This window comes from Syngnathus floridae, chromosome 7 (assembly GCF_059516105.1).
Source record: "Syngnathus floridae isolate MCC-2025c chromosome 7, RoL_Sflo_1.0, whole genome shotgun sequence".
NCBI lineage: Eukaryota > Metazoa > Chordata > Actinopteri > Syngnathiformes > Syngnathidae > Syngnathus > Syngnathus floridae.
Genome location: NC_142419.1, coordinates 6,755,767 through 6,768,769, shown reverse-complemented (window position 1 = coordinate 6,768,769; position 13,003 = coordinate 6,755,767). Strand labels below are relative to the sequence as shown.

The 13,003-nt window shown below is 40.1% G+C and overlaps 2 protein-coding genes across 18 annotated transcripts in view; one reads left to right on the top strand and one right to left on the bottom strand.

Annotated features, from left to right (window-relative positions):
* Nucleotides 1–13,003, top strand: part of pdgfd (platelet derived growth factor d) — an 86,162-nt gene that overhangs the window by 1,667 nt on the left and 71,492 nt on the right. For all 7 annotated transcript variants that reach the window (XM_088382007.1, XM_088382005.1, XM_088382002.1 and 4 more), the window contains one exon: nucleotides 11,160–11,213. In XM_088382007.1, the coding sequence (XP_088238133.1) occupies nucleotides 11,201–11,213 (13 nt within the window). In that variant the 5' untranslated portion in view covers nucleotides 11,160–11,200. The remainder of the gene's footprint in view (nucleotides 1–11,159; nucleotides 11,214–13,003) is intronic.
* The window catches only part of gria4a (glutamate receptor, ionotropic, AMPA 4a), a 73,150-nt gene that overhangs the window by 50,263 nt on the left and 9,884 nt on the right, over nucleotides 1–13,003 (bottom strand). The gene's annotated exons all lie outside the window — the stretch shown is intronic.

Below are 13,003 nucleotides of genomic sequence, written 5' to 3'. Positions count from 1 at the left end.
GCACAAAGTAAAGTAGAAAGCAATGTCCGATACATTGTTTCATGTGAGTAAGCATTCATCCATCTGTTCATCCGTCCGTCCATCCATCTGTCCATACATCCATCCGTCCATCTGTCCGCCCATCCATCCATGCACCTGTCCGTCCATCCACCTGTCTGTCCATACCATTTGTCATTAGGGTCACAAGTAAGTGGAGCCTACTCCATCTGACTTTGGGAATTTTTTTTGCCCTGAACCAGGTGCCAGTCAACCGCAGGGGAAATGCAATTTCCATATAAATGTCGTAAAATTTAAAACGGCAGTAGTGTAATCTCAAACTGCAGATTGTCATTAGCATTGAAATTAAGACTGATATGATGCACATTGTGCAAGGTCAGAGTCCTCCAGTGATGCAACAGAAGCTTAAAATTATTATGCTAAAGCATCTGGCACTCAGTGCCCACAGACTTCCATTTCTGACAGTATTATTTGCAGAGAGTCTTGCCATAAAGTTGACCATGAACATTTTCTGAATTAAACTACTACCTCATGCCAGCCTGACTTTCTTGGTAGCATATTTTATTTAACATTTAATGAGCAAGAAGTGTGAGTGCGCCACCTCTCCGAGATTTTTAATGCTCGGGTAGCAATGACTAATTCTCTTTCTAGTGTTTGATCGTTGTAATAAGCTCTCAGAAGCTTAGAGACTAGACAAAGACCAAATTTGTTTAGAGAATACAACAGTGAAAACATAATGAAAAGTGCTAGTAGTTATGACTCTATTCTTTTGTTCTATTCTTTTCACAGTTGCCAAAATATTCCTTTGTAGGTTAGACATATTCATTGATAAGCAGTGAGCGTTATGATTACCTTTAAAGCACGGCAATAGATCAAGGTGTGTTTAAAATTTTATAACTATCTTAACTCCCTGCACGTATCTGAATTTTTTCTGAACTTACCACGTGAAGTCACAAAGGATCAACTACCCCAATGCACATTTAAAGACAAAATAATAACTTATACAAGTGCATCCGAGGCACTTTGCAACAAATATACAGTACAAATGGGACAATCAATAAGCAGGCAGGAGAGTTCAGCCACCTTATGGATTTCATATTTAATGTTCTCAAATGGAATAAAGTTACACGGAAGCAATGTCTTCATAAATGGAGAGTGAAATTTTATTGGGTGTTTTACATGGAGTGTATTTTAGATCATCCAACATTCTGTATGTCCGCTTTACCTCTAAGAATTAGAAAAAGAGTTGTAGCGACTGCAGATATTTTTGAAAAGCTCAAACTTGATTGATTTATTGGACACAATTGGACTCAGCTGTGTCGACGCCCAAATGGCCGAGACAAACTCCATCTATCCGCACCAAGATGCGGCAGTCTACAAAATGGCCAAAACGTCTTGCACATTTCCGATGTGCCGTGCGCCAGAAAAAAGATGTAACGACAATAGAGCCCATAGTCATTTTTCATGAGGTGTCAGTTTTTAATTTGTTTTGTTCCACATTTGTTGCATTGTTGAACAGATAATGTTTGAAATGAACTGAATCATTCACAATTCATTTTGTTTTAAAAATCGTTATCAGAATGTTGAAATACTCTTTTTAACTTGGTTTTCAGTAACAATGCTTTAAAAACAATCTGATAATGATCACAATTTTTATTGTCTCCCCCCCTTTTCGTCCTCCCACTTTAGTTTGGGCTGCATGTCCAAATCCAGGACTGAATGTAAGGTCAGCGAGGTGAGGGACGGTTGAAGAATAAGCTCTTGGGTAAAACTGCCACAGTTCACTTCTTTATTCATTGTGATTATATCTTTCCACTCCCCTGCACCTGCCCTTCCCTGCTACCTTCTTCTGCAGGCATGCTCCCCCCCGGCTGCATGGAATACACAATCTAAGAATAGAAGAACTGATTGGGGAAAATGAGGGCCAGTAGCCAAGATGAGGGCAGCTATCTTGAAAGTCTTACGTGTTGTTGCAGTTAGTGGATATGGTAATAATTGCTGACATATAGTCCTAGGGACAGTTAAAAATGGGAAAGGACATGGTTATTTCAAAAGTTCTGATTTTCATTAAAATACAAACATACCGTCCATGTTATGTAACATTCTAGATTACAAAGTTAATTTTCATAAGCCCAAGGACAAAATAAATGACATTAAACAAGACACTGATGTAGTAAACAATAGAGAGCAATTAGCTAATACAATCTTTTCCTGTCTTGTTCTGTCATACTCTGAGTTCTGGATTCTACTTCCACCTTTGGAACATATGTTCCTTGAAAAGTTGTTCGACCGCCAAACCATTTGTGCATGTCCAACTTGGAAGTCTCGTCACAGTGACATTTTTGTTCTGAGTAGTCATGACAAGAATGCAAATTTGAGTAATGTCCCTCTGGTGTACAGAAATAGTTTCTGTGTAAAATTTGTATGCAGTCCAGTTTCCCTCCAGTAATCCAAGACATGTGTCTCTGACATTACCCGTTGTTGTGATCCTTATTTTGACAAAAGCATCTTCAATAGGCAACCTGTCAGATTTCGGGGGAAATTATGTTCCAGACAGGATGAGTGGTACAGAATATTAGGCTGTCTTTGGAAATTAAAAAAAATGCAAATGATAGACTTTGAAATTGACCTTTCACAATTCATTTTTCTGCTTTTAATATCCTGCTGTCATGCTGTAGAGCAGAGCACATCAGTGATGCATTTACCAAGTTACTTGGTAGGGGTTCTCATAATTAGTCACTGATGAATATGGATTAAGAATAACAATCAAAACATGCAATGTTTGACAATGAAAAGGTCTCCCCATTAAAAGTTGGCCAACTAGGAAATATTAACCGTTTATGAAAAGGCAGGTTGGAGATGTGACACTTAAATCTTTATCTTGCATTATAATTTGATAATTCTGTTATTGCTTAAATACTTATTGCTAAATTGTCTTAATGAATGAAGATTCTTAACTCTAAACAAAGGCATGTGGAAATTGTATCAATTATTTGCTAATTTTTACAAAATGTCGAGAGACAAGTGACGGGAATGTGTATCACCTGCACTTCTCACAAAAGAGCTTATCAATAGTGTGTGAAACTCCAACACGAACATTCTAAATCTGCCTTTTTTTTGTCTCTTTTGTTCCAAGGTAAATATCCCACGGACGCACGTTCACCAAGTTCTAAATCTTTGAGGACTTTCTTTTGACAAAATGAATGTTGCGGCAAAACAGCTGTGTTCCCTGCCTACCTAACAGCGGTTTCACATATGGGAATGCACACAGTCCCTTAAGGCTCCATATTGATTGCACTGCAGAAAGTTTGCTTCATCAGTGATGTCTGCAGCCTTCGAGATAAAGCTAGATGAGAGAGCAGGTGGAAGGACAATCATGCCTTAAAGATGTTAACCCTAAACATGGCACATGTGTATTGCTTGTGTGTGTGAAACAGCGACCTCGATCCCTAATGTGTCACATTAAGCTTTTAGGCCTGTAACCCAGTCAACTTGCAGTGCTACTAACAGTAGCTGAGCTGTAGCGGGTCTTTCCTGTATGAGCAGTCATTCATCACACACACGCCCCGCTGATATCGAAACCATTCATCACTGAAGACAGGTAGGAGGGGAGTAAGGAGGATAGGGCGCCCACTCGATTCATATAGTATGTAGGTAGTCTGATGTGGTCTTCCTCCAAATGGACAGTCACGAGCCTCTCCCGTGGCATCCTTTTCATTTAGCTAGCAGTTGCGTCATCTTGTATAAACGTTTAAGTATGCTCATCCTGTCAACTCGACGTTGCCTCATGGCCTTGAGCTAGCCTTTTTATAACCATCTATCCAAAGGTATTTTTTTGAAGTAGGTCCTTTTTTATTTGTACATGGCATGATCATAATGTAAAAACAACATAGGGCTTTAATTCTAATGTTTCATGGAGATGATACAATATGTACGAGTGGCCTTCTTTGATGTATGTGTGACAAACAAGCAAGCAAGAGCCCTGCAAATTTGGCCGCTTTTCAGCTAATTTCAGATATGAATGCAGCAGGGAGGGCTTGGATGAGTGTCCGCTGCCAGAGGTGGTACTGCAGCTGGTGGCCCTTTCATGGGAAAACAAAATAGCTCCGTTCATCAAGCACGGCTCAGTGAAAATCAGAGACGTAAGTCCGAGAGACTCAAGGTGACTGATCCAGTTCCTCCGTAAAACATGTTTCATCAAAACTTGGAAGTTATGAGAGAGGATGCGTCAAAAGCTAACACGCTACTGCGTAAACATACAAGGATATCTTCACGGTAAATGTGTGACACGCACACACAATGGTTTGAGTGTGAGCCCTTTTAGCAGAAGAGAGCCACAGATTAATGCAATAGATAAACTGCTGAGTAATTTAGGGAAGGCATGCCAACACTTATCTCACCTGCGGTCTCACTCCTCGACCCCTTGGTAATTCCTTATTATTCCACTCCTATTGTTCTCTCCAACACAAATTCTTCTATTCAATAAAATCTAATTTGACGTTTTGAATCATTCATCTTAAATTCAATTTTGCTGAACAGAAGACAGTCTGCTGTGACTGCTATGAGGTAGGGGTGCTAGGCTCATGAATGCATAAGTGGTGGTTTGATCACAAAGGCTTGTGTTCTTGTACTGAAGTGTCCTTGAGCAAGCTCCAAATATACTTTAGTGACAAGATTCTGCATATGTTCATAATTTATGACGCTTTTAGAATTTATCAGTGATGTGTGTGTTTGAATATGGACTAAGTCTAAGCCCCACCTATTTGGGTGTCACTGTCTTGTGTGCTGACCGTCAACTCCAATTTGAGGGCTCCAAGGAGTGAAGTTTTACTTTCACCGCAAACTTGCACAGCTCAAGCCTGCATCCGTCACATTGGGTTAGCTCTATTGCTACGTTAACATCACATTGGAGCGTTTCACTCTCCGGGCATGTCTAATCATTTTACACTCCTTTTTGCCGCAATGGCAAGAGTTTTTATTGGATGAGAGAAATAAGTAGCTCTTGGATCACTCTCATGTAGCATACCGACTGCAACATCGGTGCTCCTAATAATTAACAATCATGGCGGAGAGATTGGAACAATCAAAAGTGTGGTTACATTTCTTAAAGATTAATTGTGACAATGTTTGTCATCAATATGCAATCACTGAGAAAAGCTATAGTTGCTTTTCCCGTAGCATTTACACTACACAGCTATCATGAACTCAAGTTAGTTGGTGATCTCAGCTTTTGAGAAAGGAGCTACTGTAGAATTTCTGAAAAGGCAAGAGCTTTCTTGTTATAGCATTTTACACACACCAATTTGTCCACAGTTCTCCACTCTCCACTCCCATGGGAATTAACGCACGCACGCACGCACGCACGCACGCACGCACGCACGCACGCACGCACGCACGCACGCACGCACGCACGCACACACGCACACATACACACACATACACACACATACACACACATACACACACATACACACACATACACGCTGCAAGGCAGCAGCATATTGAACAGTCTGTACTTGTCCCCAAGCACAGAGTCAGCCATTGCTGATGAATGCTAATCACATTCCAATTAATTCTTCCCAACTAATGCAGTCAGGGTCAATTCTAGATTAAAGTGCAATCCTCCCAGTTTGGCTACTTGCAAAAGTTAATAAAAACACATTGGCTTGTAATCCTATCTTGATCACCCAGATCCATAAACAGCTCATTTACACCAGTGCTCACACTTGCTACATCTTGCCATAAGCCTTGACTTGTTTAGAAAAAGAAAAAAACTAATCATTTTCCACTGGAGGAATCTGGTGGGCCCATCTGCTTACTACTGCTTTTTTTTAGGTGATTGGAGCCTGGATTATATGAGTGTCACACTTATACATTTTGTATCATATCTAATTTTTTGTGTATTTAATATCTCACCATTGGCACCTTTCAACTCTTGTGTTCTAACAGTTTTTTTCATAGATTTTAGGTAATTGAAAAGACATTTTCATTTGAACTGAAGGTGGCAGTAGTGTGTATTTTACTCAAAAGAGTATTCTATGAGTGGGCTGCAATCAGTAGTGTTCCAACTCAACTTCTCCATATAACAGCCACTTTGGATTTGTCCTTGAACACAGCACTCAACACTGTATTGGTTTGCTTAGGCCAGTGGGAAAAAATGACTATGTGCAGAAAAGTCACTACAACGACCAATGATGGAACAATTTCATATGATAGTCCCAAAATGTTCATATAACATCTATTCACTTGTTCTCATCCTGTTTCTGTAAGGAGCTGGAATCTATTTCGGATGATAAGACCTCAACTGGTCACTATTTAATCACAGTACATTTTCAGTAGAGACAGAAAACCATTCACATGCACATTTACACCGTCACTGGTACATGTATTTTTCAATTCAAACGCTGAATCAAGCATCCTTTTGCAGGCAACATCAGTAAGAGGTTGTTGAATGCTCCCTTTATCAGAACACGTTTACCTTACAAATGTCAGCGTGTTCATCACTAAGCTTATATGTAAATAAACAGTTCACGTTCAGAGCGGTATCTGCATGGCCAGATTCCAAAGACTTGGCTCCGTTATGACATATTTTATGTCACTCTTGCGGCTATGATTTCTGCGTGCAGACAGTCACAAACAAACAGCAGATAACTGCTCGCACAAATCCTTGTAGTATTGATCGTACGTGAACAGACGTGCAGGATGTTTACGGTGGGCCCATGGTGGTTTTTGGGACATTTGAATGGACATTCATATTCACCCGCCATGTTCATTATTTTTTTTTTTAATTACTTTGCGAATATGTTTCTGAACACATTATATGGAAATAGTACTGTATTGTATCAGTGGCTAGCATCTGGGTATTTGAATAAGGCACCCGGGACAACTACGGGGGTTCTCTGTACCCGGAAGTTAGCAGACAGTGAGCGGGAGTTTTGCCGGGTCTGACAGTAACTGCCGCTGTTATGCTATGCGTTTCAGTAAATGTATTATTTTGACAACAAAACCCGCATGCGTGGAGTGATTCGCGTCCATGCGTGCAACATTACAAATTATTTGATCGATGGTTGGAGACAGACTAAAGCAGTGACATAAGAATGATCCACTGCACTGCCGTTCATACAATGAATGGGAGCAAATAGCCCATGTCGGTACGATTAATAAAAAATATGACATGTTCCCCAGCTCACTGTGTGCTTAGTGTACAGTGTTTATCCAGTATCATTTCTCTCATCTTCCATTTTCTCTCAGCTGGAAGCTTTGTATTGAGCATCCACAGCATCCACGCCCTGAAGCACACAACTGGTAATATGATGTTTTTTTCCCAACTAAACATCATTAAAAACAAGCATGAAGTCTTTACCCAGTGGTCTACCACTGAAGTGATTAAGCGACAGCTGGTACTGGATATTACTCAAAAATATTACACAATAGTTTTTCTGGTGATTGATATTTATTGGGTTGCTCAGTGTCAGTCATATTTATTTGCCTATATGTTTCCCTTTATCCAGACATTCATTTTCTGTACTGCTTGCACTCAAGATGTAGCCTATCCCAACTTCCTGGTCAAGAAGTGGGGCACACCCTGGAGTCGAGCCAACCAATCCCAGGGCGTATACAGGTTCACGCTCACATTCACATCTGTGACAATTAACACGGTGTCAATAAAGTCACATGCTTTTCCTGTTACCTTTCAGATGTCATTCAGACAGACTGGAAGCAATCAGCATTTGACATCTTAAGTTTTTCCATTGCCCATGACTTGCCAAGTGATATTGGAGCAGTGTTGAAAAATTGCCTCCTGGCACAAAGCACTGGGGTCCTGCCGACTTCGGGTTGTTGAACATCATAATACTCTGCTTGAAGCATTTCAACAAGCAGATGCCAATACGGGTCAAGTTTTAGTAGTGCAACATTCCAGATGGACTTTCCTTGTTTGCATGAATGCCTGTTCGAGGAGTTTGGTGTTTTCATCAGTGTTGGTTGTAGTAGGCGTTCTGTTGTGACATTTTATAAGGACATATCCTGTTCCGAGAAACTTGATATTGATTGCGGAAACTGTTCTACCTGATGGAGCGATGGCTATAAAGTTTTGCAACCTCATGCTGAAGTGCGATTGGAAACTTCTTGCCATTTTGCAATGTCAGTTGGTGAACCATGGGCAAGGAAATTACATGCTTTCAAAACTGCTCAGCCGAAGTAGTCAATGGCCACTGTATGATATCTGAAATGAAATAATACTGAATGGGATAGTGATTTTTGGGACACCCTGTTGAGTCATCAGTTAACCAACTATGCATGTCTTTTAAATATGAAATGAAACCAGAGTAGCCAGAGAAAAGAAACACAGGCACGGGGAGAATCTAAAGAGTCTAAATATTCATTAGCTAAGTGGCAGACACCAATTACTGTAGATTTGTATGCCTTGTACATAATTACTTTTAAACAGTATGTACAATATAACCGCTAAAAACCCAAGATGATCGCATTCTGTCTCCCTTTTTTCAAAATACTTATTTGCTACCACTAATAAAATCCGAACCTATTCTATACGACTACAAGCAGTCCAGTTGAATCATGTAGCATCTCTCCTCTCCCGATCTAATCAGCCACTCTCTCTCCCCAGACGACTGTTCCGATGATATTACCTTCCCATATGGAGAATATTACTCTAGTAAGCCATCTGTACTATCATCCCATCATCCCCTCCGGCGTGTGACCATGTGTGCGGGACTATGTGTGCGAGGGAGCCAGCCCGTGGGAGAGAGGATGGGTGAATGAACTAGACAACGTGTGTGTCAATAGGTGTGTGATTGAGTGTCTGAGTCACGAAGAATTTAACTGTGTGTGTAATTCTGAGTCCCTGTGATATGGCCAAGATAAGACACTGTAATAATCTCCACCCTCTCATCAGTCTGCTTGATGATCTTTGAAACAGACTCTGCCACTCTCTCAAAAAACATAATCAGCCATGTTAGATAATACTGTACACAGCACAATATCACTCAAACAACAATAAGGGTTACAGTGGATTGAAGATTGCCAACTTTATCATCAAGTAGCTGAATAGGTGATAGAGATGTGTATCAAGCTAGCGTTGGCATTAATTGAAAACGTGTCACTCGTAAGGAAATTGGACCTTGTGTTTGTTTATGATATGATACTTGTTAACATTGTATTCAGCCTTTCACTTTAATCATATTTTATGTTATAGCCTCATCACAAAATGGAATAAAATAGTTTTTCCCATTAAAACTCTAAACCCAACTCCTCAAGATGACAATGTGAAAACGAGTTTTTCTTGTAATTTTTACAATTTTAGTTTAATTAAAAACTCAGCCATCCCATGTGCCCAAGTATTCACAGGCTTTTTTAATGCATCTTTGGCAGTAATTACAGCCTCAAGTCTCCTTGAATATGATGCTACAAGCCTAGCATGCCTATCTTTGGAGAATTTTGTCCATTCCTGCAGCACCTCTCGAGCTCTGTCCGGTTGGATCGGGAGTGTCGGTGCCTTCCTGTACCTTTTGGCAAACTCCAAGCGGGCTGCTTTTAAACAAGTGGCTTCCGTCTGTCTACTCTGCCATACAGGCCTGAAAGTCCTGCAGATCTCTGTAGGTTGTCCTGAAAGTTTCTCATTACTGTGCAGTAGTATGGGTTCAATTATGTGCGTGGTAATTGATTGGCAACCAGTCAAGGTGTGCCTTTCATCCAAAGTCAGCTCTGCAGCTGCAACTCTCGGATAAGCTGTAGCCTATATAAAATGGTTGGATGGATGAGGTTTGGGTTAGCTCGTATGTCAGCAATATTAATTTCAACAAGATGCATCAAGACCAAAAGTTAAGAGCCATACCATCAATATTTTGATAACAGCTGTTAAAGTAATTAGAAAATGTTGTTGACAAAGACCAGAACATACTGAGAGGTATTTCTAATATTTTGGGTATCTCAGTTGCCTGCCAAGTACAACCAGGTACTGCCACAAAGTAAAGAACATATCATGGATACTATGCTGACGTTCTAAATCAGAACCATACATTGTCATCTTTGTAAAGATGTAATATGCTATTAAACTCTTGTACTGGGTCTTACTTGATTTTTAGTGATATCTAATGAAGTGCAATAATACATTTTTCTCCTCATTTCTGTCGACTTCCAAAGAAGCTTTTCAGAGTGGAGCGCCTCGTTAACATTGTGTAATTGCTGCTAATGGACGGCTTCTTGAAATACAATATCATTAGGAAGAGCATTTGCTGCCAGACATATGGATGCAGACGGGCTGAAAATAGTCTTACAAGTACTTTTTTTTTTTTTTTTTATACAAAAACAACCTCAATCTGTGAACTCTGTGTCAGTTGGAGAGAATTAGAGGCTGCATGAAAAACAACAGCAGTGGGCTCCTTTAGGCACTTGGTGAACCCATTTAGTGAACAGCCTCTGGTGACTCCTCCAACTAAACGGGCCCCAGATGGGATGAAATTTGACCTTGTTTTGAACTATTTCCACACTGCCAAGAGGTAATATGGATGTTCAGCTAGTTTTCATTTACTGACTTAAAACCTCTCTAAATGAAGGGCTGATACAGACAATGTTGGCGATATTGGACTATACAAACCAAACCCTTTGTTTAATTTACAGCCATTAAAATGCAGTTGGAAGAAAGATATTACAATTTTGAAACCCCCACAATTATTTTTACCCCAAAATAGGTGTAAATTGAGAAAACAAAGATGCAAAGCCCACCAAAATATAACAAAATCCATCTATCGGTTAGAAAATGTATCATTTATATCTGCAAATATTGCAAATTTGAGTATCTGAGGTTGACTGTAGTGAATTTAGGTCACTCGAAAATACATGCAAATATAGAGTCCCAAAATACGTAATATAAAGTCACAAGATTGAAATAGACCTGCAGTGTTTCTTTCACATTGGTTACTTGCACATTGGATGTTTGGCTGGTCATGAGCTTGAACTGTGTAAATTTTGTCAACACTGTATGAAAACATCATGTAAAATTAATTGTGTGTCCAATTAATTTGTGCTGCTAGCTTTATATGTTTGCTTATTGACCAAGCGCTCCGAATTTTGAGTCGGTGCATATTCTCCACTATTCATCATCTTAACCAGATGTCTTCCTTGATTTTTCTCTTTTTTTTAAGGCATCTCTTAGGATAACAAATCAAGCTAAAGTAGCTCACCAATGAGACATTCTGGTAAGTTGACTCTACTTATTTTCATATTTGATCTTGTTTTGCCTTGACACATTTCAGAATGATTAGAGAAAGGGCTTGGAGTCTCCTTGTGGGGCCGCCATTTGTAACTTGGTGCTGTGCTTTACTGCTGCTTCCGGGTGGCTGGGGGAAACCTACTGGCCTACTGCCAAGGCAAAAACACACACTGGTCATCAATTATTCAAATGTATCAGGAATGCATACAAGCATAAATATCCCCCAGATAAAAAAAGCCAAGGCTGACACACGATGTACTCGTTTGTATAATGATATAAGTGTATGATTCCCATGAAGATAAAAAGGCACACACATGCCGAGCTGGTGGGTAAAAATAGAAACAACGGAGTGTCCATCCGTCACTGTCTGAAAGGCCCAATTGATTATCGTGTGTGCGTTCACGTGTGTGTGGCACACACGCTATTTGACACACTCCACTTCCACAGAGCGAAGAGGTTAGAGTGTGAGTGGGCAAACAGTGATATACACACACACACACGCTCAGACAGGTGAACCAGCAGGTTTAAAGAGAGAAATACCAATGCTGTCCAATAGACGCTGACCTATAAGTAAACACACAACCTTGTCCATTGCTGCTCAGCAGCCGCCTCTCTGCCTCGCATACATATTAGAAGACAAGTCCATGCATCTGTGCACATATGCGTTCATTCTCTCTCATTCTCTCTGGGCATCTGCCCCCTGTGATAATCACCAGAGACTGCATAATTAATTGTTTTCCTTCAATTTCCATGAAAGCATTCCTCTCTTCATAAAAGCACCGGACCTTCTCTGATAGATTTAATAGCTTTTTGCTTCCTACTCTGTCCCTCCGTATTTGTAAGTATGATGAATTACCTGGTGGTTACCAAAGAATCTATTACCCCTGCAGAATAGCAATGGGCCATTAGGGATGCAATGCTTAAAGGCTGACTCTGGCTTTGAGGGCTGTGTTGTCATGCTATCAGTGAGTACACATTGCAGTGTTGCGTTATATCTATGGATGTCCCGAAACTAGAATGGAAACACCAAATAGAACCGTGTCAGCTTGTGTGTGTGCGCACGTACGTTTGTGGTAAAGGTCATGCTTCTCATCTTTAAATATGTGCACTTATCAATATTTACAAATGCCCTTACTTTCATCCACATCATAAAGCTATGGGCATAATACATCCGCACAGACACTTCATTAGGAACACATTCCAGCTTCAATATAACGGCTAGATTATACACACAAAGCGCAATTGCCAACATAGTTCTACAGTGAAAGTGAGGAATGTTATTTTTGTGAAGGATAAATCTTTTTAATACAACTTTTGCAGTGGGTCTCATTTATTGGGACCTGAAGACTAAAGACCTAAGGTTTGATCTAGAAACCTGTCCACTGATTGTACGTCGTTTATTGACATTATGGTGGATTCTTAGGTTGCATTTTCTCCTTCAATGCAATGAAGGAAGGAATCGGGTGAGAGTGAGACACAGAAAGAGAACAAGAAAAGGAAGGTTTGTTTTCAGGCTAGCACCTGGGTTCCATTGTACTTGAGTAAGTCGAAGCCCTGAACTGTTCCTTGTAAGCAGGTTGTCATCTTTAAGATAATCATTTGTGATTTCAAACACTGTATGAATGTAGTTGTTTTGTAAAGTAATGTCAGTGCTGTCGGCAACTACTTTCTCCAAAACCGGATGCAATGAAAGATGAGAATAAGAAGCTGCAAAATGTTAAAATATGCAACACTTCTGTTTGTGATTACATGCTTGTGAACGTTTATGCCTCTCAG